The sequence below is a fragment of the Notothenia coriiceps genome, unplaced genomic scaffold (assembly GCF_000735185.1).
Source record: "Notothenia coriiceps isolate Sejong01 unplaced genomic scaffold, NC01 NC01_scaffold00017392, whole genome shotgun sequence".
NCBI classification, from domain to species: Eukaryota; Metazoa; Chordata; class Actinopteri; order Perciformes; family Nototheniidae; genus Notothenia; species Notothenia coriiceps.
The window spans coordinates 149,395-157,818 of NW_011350093.1; the positions used below are offsets into that span (position 1 = coordinate 149,395).

At 42.1% G+C, this 8,424-nt stretch overlaps 1 protein-coding gene across 1 annotated transcript; it reads left to right on the forward strand.

Annotated features, from left to right (window-relative positions):
• Nucleotides 1-29: 29 nt before the first annotated feature.
• On the forward strand, nt 30-6,604 carry LOC104950319 (voltage-dependent T-type calcium channel subunit alpha-1H-like; the record flags this gene model as incomplete). Its single annotated transcript, XM_010776820.1, has 7 exons — nt 30-317; nt 2,851-3,002; nt 3,489-3,674; nt 3,948-4,065; nt 4,571-4,726; nt 5,602-5,689; nt 6,408-6,604. Coding segments are annotated over exons 2-7 (861 nt in total), but the record flags the coding sequence as incomplete, so codon positions are not given.
• Between the last annotated feature and the right edge of the window lie 1,820 nt (nt 6,605-8,424).

Sequence of the window (8,424 nt, forward strand, 5' to 3'; positions counted from 1 at the left end):
CCCGTACTGGCTCGTACTACAACCAACTGAGTGATAGTGAAAATTTAATGAGCATCTGAAGATCAGAATCATGGGTACAGCAAGTCATGCCATGGCAACAGCCGTTCAGAAGGTACAGCGCCATGCCACTGTAGCAGCCCCCCCCGGCCGCACTCGATGCTCAGGTGTCGGAGCCGAAGAAAAGGCTGTACAAGCGCTGCTGGGCGGACTCCAATCAAAACTGTGAACTCATCGTTTCCAGCAGATACTTCAGGCAGAGGGATCATGATTGCCATCCTCATTAACACACTGTCGATGGGCATAGAGTACCACGACAGGTATGTAAGAGTGATGGTAAGAGCTGCACGTGTGTACATGGCATGCTATGTGTGGAACACTTGGCAGATTGGATGTGGTACAGTTGATTGAAAATTGATGTGCTTAATCACTGTGAAGTCAATAACCCAACCCTCCAATCAAAACATACAACACCAAGCATATGGGACCACCAAGCGTGTGTGTGTGTGTGTGTGTGTGTGTGTGTGTGTGTGTGGTGTGTGTTGTGTGTGGTGTGTGTGTGTGTGTGTGTGTGTGCGTGTGTGTGTGTGTGTGTGTGTGTGTGTTGTGTACTTTTGTGTGGGCTGAGCACGCATGTATCAGAAAGGTGGAGAAACTCATAAGACCTGAAGTGTTAATTAAAGCGTGACCCTGGGACAGGAGAGAGTGAGCGGTGTGGAGACGGGGCAGAGTGAGAAAACCAGTGTGAGCGAGTGAAGAAGTGAGGAGGAGGAGGAGAGCCAGATCTGACATTTGTGATTGGCTGAAAGGCAGAGAGAGACGGTGGAGACGGGGGAAGATTGCCTTTGGCCCATTTCCTGAACAATATGATAGACTTGGATGGCCTTGACTTCTTGAATATCTAACATTTAAGGATAAGACCAACTCTAATTTTTATCCTTTTTAAATGAGCCGGTCTTTTGAAGAGACCAAAACCAAGAGTGAACTGTATGATTGAATAAAGGAAAGAAGAACAGGCCTGGTACCATTTTTTCTCTGTGCCATAGAATTCGATTGTCATCTCAACATATTTTTTATACAAATAGAGCCATACAATTTAGTTGGATTGCCCTTCTTCATTTCAGGGAACGTGAACAGTAAGCGCGTTCACACCAAGTACTTTCCCACAAAGGTTCCTGAGAACTACGATTTAGTTGCGTTCACACCAAAAAGTCCCAGGAACTAGGAGAATTCTAGAGAAGAGAGTTCTAGAGAAACCTTTTTTACCCCCCTTTTCAGTCCCTGCTAGAGAGCAGGGACTTTCGTGGGAGAAAAAGTTTCCTGTGTCTGATTGGCTGGGCGGAATGCAAACCAAGCCCCGTCAAACTCCCAAAAACTTTTGTGAAGCCGCCATTTTATTATCCTCGCATTGCATTATTATTAGCCCAGCGCAGAAACGCAGAGAGACTAATTTATGACAACACAAAATAAAACATGGTAGCGGTGGAGATGAGGAGGTGTCGGCGTTCTGGCCGTTTACTCGGAAGGCTTCAGTAGAAGCTGCTGGGAGTCCCAGCAGCTTCTACTGAAGCCAGTCCCTAACTCCGGGGACTTCCGGCCGGGGATTTTGGGCGGCAGTATACGCCGTGAAGTTGTTTGCGGCCTGCCAGTAAACCCAAAGCAGAAGAAGAAGAAGTGACGTCAGCGGCTTCATTTGCCTAATCCACCCCACCCCCAGGAACTAATGTCCGTTGTGAACGCGATCTGTACTTAGTTAATGAGAACTAAAGAGTTCTCAGGAACCTTTGTGGGAAAAAGTACTTGGTGTGAACGCGCCTAGTGTGTTCATGTTTTTTGAATCGCCGGAAAGTAGCTCTTTGACAGGCAAATGTCACGAGCATGCTCAGAGACACATCTTCTTGTTTACACTGCTGCGTTTGTTTTTCAAGCTGGGAGAAATAAACCACAATGTTTGTATATCTACTGTAATGAAGAAATGCCACTTCATGCCACGGTACATGGCTTATGTTTCAATACCATCGTTTTTATTCAACAAGATCTCCATGGCATGATGGCATGTGATATATGTGGACTATAGAGTTTTTTATTTTTAGATTTGTTGAAAAGTTAAAGAATAAAACTTAAAATCTGTGGTTCTCAAACTGCTTCTGTATTGCCCCTGTTTACAATCAGAAAGCCTTTAATGCCCCTATCGCCCTGCAAACAATTGTTTCTTCAAACCAAAAATAGTGTGAAAATTACTGACAAAACATATTTGAAAATAATTATCTAAAATGTACATGAACTACTTTTGGATTCATGAAAATAACTACTTAAACATAGACTTGGACTGAACAAAACACTCAGTTATTCTACAGTGAACCTGAGAGTAAGATCATTTTTAATATGCACAGTGTTTTGCAGTCTGAATCAATATTGATAGCCTTGCTTTACACTCCTTTTTGACTAGAATCAAATGAATTCAGCTCCAACTTTTCCTTCCAGTCATGTGTTTCCCTCCTGTGATACCTCTACAGACCCAAGAGTGGCCCCGCCCTGCAAATTGAGAACCACAGCTTTAAGTAATATGAATGACATCAATAATACAAAGTGTATTCCCTCAATCTACTCCAGAGGATAGTCGGTAAAAGCACACCTGTATTCACATCCTGGAGCAGCTGTGCTCTCCATATCTGCAACTTCATCATCCATTTAAAGCTAAACTGCAGCCTTGAGGGGCATTTCAGAAACATGTTTACTCTCCTCACTGCCAGTCTGTCTGTCTCTGTTTATTTGTTCATTTTTCTCTCTGCCTGTCCAATATGTACATCAATCTCTCTCTGTTTTCTCTCCACAAACACTGCGCCTCTTCAGCCGAAGGAGCTGACAGATATTTTGGAGATCAGTAACATGGTGTTCACCAGTCTGTTCAGTCTTGAAATGCTACTGAAGCTGGCAGCTCTCGGGCTCTTTGGCTACATCAAGAACCCCTACAACGGCTTCGACAGCGTCATTGTCATCATCAGGTGGGGCTCTAGAGGGAGGGAGGGGTCTTTCACTGTAAGTTAACCCCAAAATGGATATTCTGTAAGTGGATATTGGTTTTTTCGTTTGAAAATCCTCCCTGCGAGTCAGAGTCCCGAGCTGTCACAGTGGCTCTGCAGTGAAGCACTGTGGCTGCACTCTGAAGTCCAAGGGACCTGTATTCACTCCATTATGAAGAACTACAAGCTAAATTATGTATCTGAGCTGGAAGGGCTTTGCTTGTTTAATTTACCAGCGCACAACGGTATCCCCTCCTTTATTGTCTGGTAAGCTGTAAACAGCATTGGCCCATTTCCTCTTTTCAGTTGCCACATAGCCACAAAAAAAATGACTTAGCATTTTCCTCGCTTTGATGCTAATGCTGATTTAAATGGAGTTTCAGCTGTGGTTAAGAACATATTGATTCCTTTGTTTGCTTAAATTTAAATCTAACTTTGTGTTTATAATGCTGCTTGTGTGTGTTGCAGTGTGTGGGAGATTATGGGTGAGGCAGAGGGAGGCTTGTCGGTGCTTCGTACCTTCAGACTGCTGAGGGTTTTGAAGCTGGTCCGCTTCCTTCCTGCTCTGAGGAGGCAGCTGGTGGTGCTGGTGAAGACCATGGACAATGTGGCCACATTCTGCATGTTGCTGATGCTCTTTATATTCATATTCAGGTATTTGTCTTCCTTTCTCTCAAGGCCATACTGCAGGCTGAGTCTCACCTTGCAAACCGCTCTTTTCTCAGCTTCAATTATACCTTTCGGAAAATTGCAATCATTATTTCTGACCTTTTTCTTACACTGTTGCTAAACATATTACCACATGCATCATCACCCTTTCCACAAACACAATTACCCACGCAGGCAGTATTACATATCCATAATAAATTACTATGTAATGAAAGTAATGTATTTTCTGATTGTTTTGTGTCTGTTTGTGTGTTGCAGTATCTTGGGAATGCATTTGTTCGGCTGCAAATTCGGTTTGCAACAAGACACTGGAGACACCTTACCTGACAGAAAAAACTTTGACTCTCTGCTCTGGGCGACTGTCACTGTGTTTCAGGTTAGACAAAGACACCGACATGCACTATTCCCCTCAGATACAGACACACCAGAAGAGTTCATAAATACACTTACAAAAATATTTAATGTTGAGGAAATTCCCTATTAAATAAACAGCTTAAAGTGCGATTTTAAAACTAATTGGGAGGAAATCAAACAGCAGAAGCCGCCGTCACCCGTAGGAGACCTGACGATATTCCCCATTTATTCATGTGCTCCAATTTGAGAGTGCTCACTCTCGACTTTCCAACAAAATATAAAAACTCTCCCAGTGGGCAGGTGAGATACACTTCACAAGCAGAGTAGGAGGAAGAGTAATGAATCAAGCACTCCACAGGAACTCATTTACCACTGATGAGCATCATTAACGTTCAACTGACTATGAGATATTAAAGGAAGAACCCTCTTGTATTATGACTCCTATTATACTTACAAACAGCTACTACAGTTGATATCTGGTCTGTTCTGTTTGACAGTGTTTGTCTTTTATCTCTTCCCCTCTGCAGATCCTCACTCAGGAGGACTGGAACGCGGTGCTCTATAATGGGATGGCCTCAACCACGCCGTTGGCCGCCCTCTACTTTGTAGCCCTCATGACCTTCGGCAACTATGTCCTCTTCAACTTGCTTGTAGCCATTTTGGTGGAGGGCTTTCAGGCTGAGGTAAGGGGCAAAGATGCAGTTTCATTTGAGCTACCCAGAGAACGAGGCAGCGAGAACGGGACTAATTGAGCTCTGTTGTACTGATGATACCAAAGCTGCCTACGAGAGCATAATCTCCAGCATCCTGCCTGTGTGGCTTCTCCCCCTTTCTCTCTTTATCCGTTGTTTTCCTGTTCTTGCACAGTTGTCCTCTCTTCCCCTCTCTCTCTCTTTTTCTCTTTTCATTCCCTTGTCTTTCTTTCTTTCTCTCTATCTTTCTTTCTCACTGACACACACACACACACACGCACACACGCACGCACGCACGCACGCACGCACGCACGCACACACACCATTTTCTCCAGGGTAGGATGTGTTTGATTTCGCCTGCCATTCACAGCTGGTGAGCTTTTGTTGTTTAGTTTTCATCTTTTATCTCCAGCATCAGAGAGCACTTGCTTGCGCTCTCTAGCTCTATCATAAACACACACACACACACACACACACACACACACACACACACACACACACACACACACACACACACACACACACACACACACACACACACACACACACACACACAGATACCCTTTGCCAAAGCCGTCTGCCTCCATATTTCTGGCGTGAATTTTAATTAAATTCAGTAAAGCTTTATTGGCGTGACTTCAGGAGATCGCTGCCAAAGCCATGCACATAACTCAACTAGAGAACACTGGAGATCCCCTTCGCCCGTCTGCCTCCCGCTCTTTGTTTCTCAGTCTGTCCCTCTCAACTTTCTCATATTTTTTCACTTTTATACCAGTCAACAGACAGTGAGAAAATGATGAAGATGATGATGCACATTGTGATGATAGTGGGGATCCCCGGTGATGTGGGTGTTTCTGTGGGTTTAGGGTGATGCCAACAGATCCGAGGCAGATGACGAGAGGCAGTCGCTCTGTTACGAGGATGAGGAGAAGTTGAGAGAGATGTACGCTGCAGGTACTAACTCTTATATTAATTCAGAGCTGGACATGGAAACATGGACCGTCAAATGCATGATCATCCAGCTTTTAAACAAATCAACAGCTTTACTAAAGGGTGTTTTAAAAAGAAAAGATACTCAAACTGAAGTATTTTTTACCCAAACTGTGTAAACATTTTGGGTAATACGTTTACAGTCCGCTTCCTCGTTTACTTATGGCCTGACCTATGGTACTAGTTGTATTGCAAACAATACCAAGAACCTTTCCCTATTAGATCATTTTTATGAAACCCAGAGATTCTGTAAAATTGTCTATTAATTTGAAAACCTTCCATGTTTTTAATTCTTTATTCATTTAATAACTGCTGCACGTCCCAGAGTTTCTCTCTCTATGGAGATATAAAAGCTGTTTTCTAACAGAAATGTGTCAGCCAGAGATAAATATTGTACATTTTCAAAGGGTGCTTTTTATTACGCTTTTATTTAAACATTGGTCTGATCTTAGACCTATTTTTAATGACTATATGCTGAATAAATTGGTATCTTAATTGGGAAACTTCATCATGTGTATCACTAAATTACAACATGTAAACTACACCTCAGGTTTTCAAATTCACAAATCAGAAAACATGAACTCTGTTGCTGAATTTTGTAGCAATAACTGTGAAAAATACGTTTTAATAAACAGAAATGATCCTTTAACTAAAATGTTTTCCTTTGGTTGTGTGTGTGCAGAGCTCAAGATCCAGGCCATGATGTTGAGTCCCAATGGTCTCCTGAACCCAAAGGCCTCCATGCCCCAGCTCCACCCCCCCCCTCCTCCTCTGCCCGTCATCACACACACGGCAGCCACGCCCACCATCAACTACAGCCTGTCGCGGAGGGCGAGTGGCGTCTCCATGGACGTCCACAGCCTGGAGCTGAGGTCTCCGGTGAGCCTTGTATGATTGTATTATCACCACATTCAAAAGTGCAATAAAGTTGATTTGCAGAAGCACTCAAAATTAAAATGATAAAATATATTAAAAAGAAGAGATAAAGTTGAGCTGGGCCTTCAATTTGATTGGAAAGATGAATGTCTTGAATGTCTAAAGCTGAGGATTTGTGATTGTTTTGCAGTGTAAAATTGACACTGATATATTCGAAATGAGAAAAAAAGCTTCTTTATGACCTTTAATTAAAGTGGAGTTTGTTTGTTGACATTTGGTGATTCTCTACAAAACCCATCAGGGGCATTCTTAAGACACATTTGAGGCATTTCCTTCTTCATATAACATTTGCAAAGCAACATTTCTTGAAGTACCAATTTTTCGGCTGGACTGTTCAATTGACTCTATGGGTCTGCATGTCGATATTTATTACCTGAGTGGATCCAAGCAAAGCTTCTATCAGCTCTGATCATGTGGTGTGTCAGAATCATCACAGGAGAGAACTGTTTTCCGGTGGTTTAACAGAGAGTCAAACCCGTGCAGCGCAGAGAAAAATGACATGCATTGCTGCTCTTTTCAGCCGCCGCTGCCGGTTAATTGGTGGCACGCTGCTGTCAGAGATGGTGTTCTCTCCAGCTGTGGATGAGTGGTTAGAGATGAGGGTTTTACACTCGAGTTGTACTGGTTTTTATTTGTGACATTTCAGGTGGTTGGACTCATTTACTTCTGCCTGGAAAGTTATGTACATGTTTTTGACCTTCTTTGAATCCAGTTTCACACAGAAGGATATACATATTTATTTTTACAAGCACAGTGTTTTCTTTTCAAGACTTGAGAGGAATGAATATTTGCTATCTAAAAAGCTTTTTCTTGTATTGCCTGTTAGGCCTCTGTCTCTCACACATTAGGTGTTTTACATTAATGTCCTGCCCCCTCTTTCTGCGTGCAGTTTCTCATGTGGAGTCACATATCGTTTGTTGATTAAGCTAGGACAGAAATCATTGACAGATAAAAACGAGATCACAATGGGTGCTGAATAATGCTCTTAAATCTGACGGCCTTATGTTTGTCCAGGCTGGTATTTGCTCTACAGCAGTGCTACTGGCCAATAACTCCACAGGGTGCCTTCAGTCTGTTAATGGAATACTTCACCCACAAAATGACCATTTGTATTCAACATAAATTACTCACCGCACGTTACTTTAAATTCTCGAGGAAAACTCTGTGAGCGAAGAATAAAAAACTGAAAAAGTTATTGACGAACTGAAGCAAAATCAAAACTCTATAAAAACATCTTTTGATCAAATTCAGACTCCCACGGACAATATTCTATGAAAGTCGTGAGCATACAACTGGATAATTCATAAAGGTTTTTATCGTTTTTTTATTCTTTGATCACAGTGGAGGCCTGTGAGAAAAATAATGTGTTTTCAAGAATTGACGTTAAGGGATAAGTGTTTGATATAGAAATGGTAATTTTGTAGATGAAGTATTCCCTGAAAAATTAGATGTTTACTTGCACTTAAAGGTCACCTATTATGCTAGATCCACTTTTTCATGTATTTTATACATATACAGTGGGGCAAAAAAGTATTTAGTCAGCCACCAATTGTGCAAGTTCTCCCACTTAAAAAGATGAGAGAGGCCTGTAATCCTAGGTATACCTCAACTATGAGAGACAAAATGAGAAAAAAAAATCCAGAAAATCACATTGTCTGATTTTTAAAGAATTTATTTGCAAATGATGGTGGAAAATAAGTATTTAGTCAATAACACAAATTCATCTCAAAACTTTGTTATATACTCTTTGTTGGCAATGACAG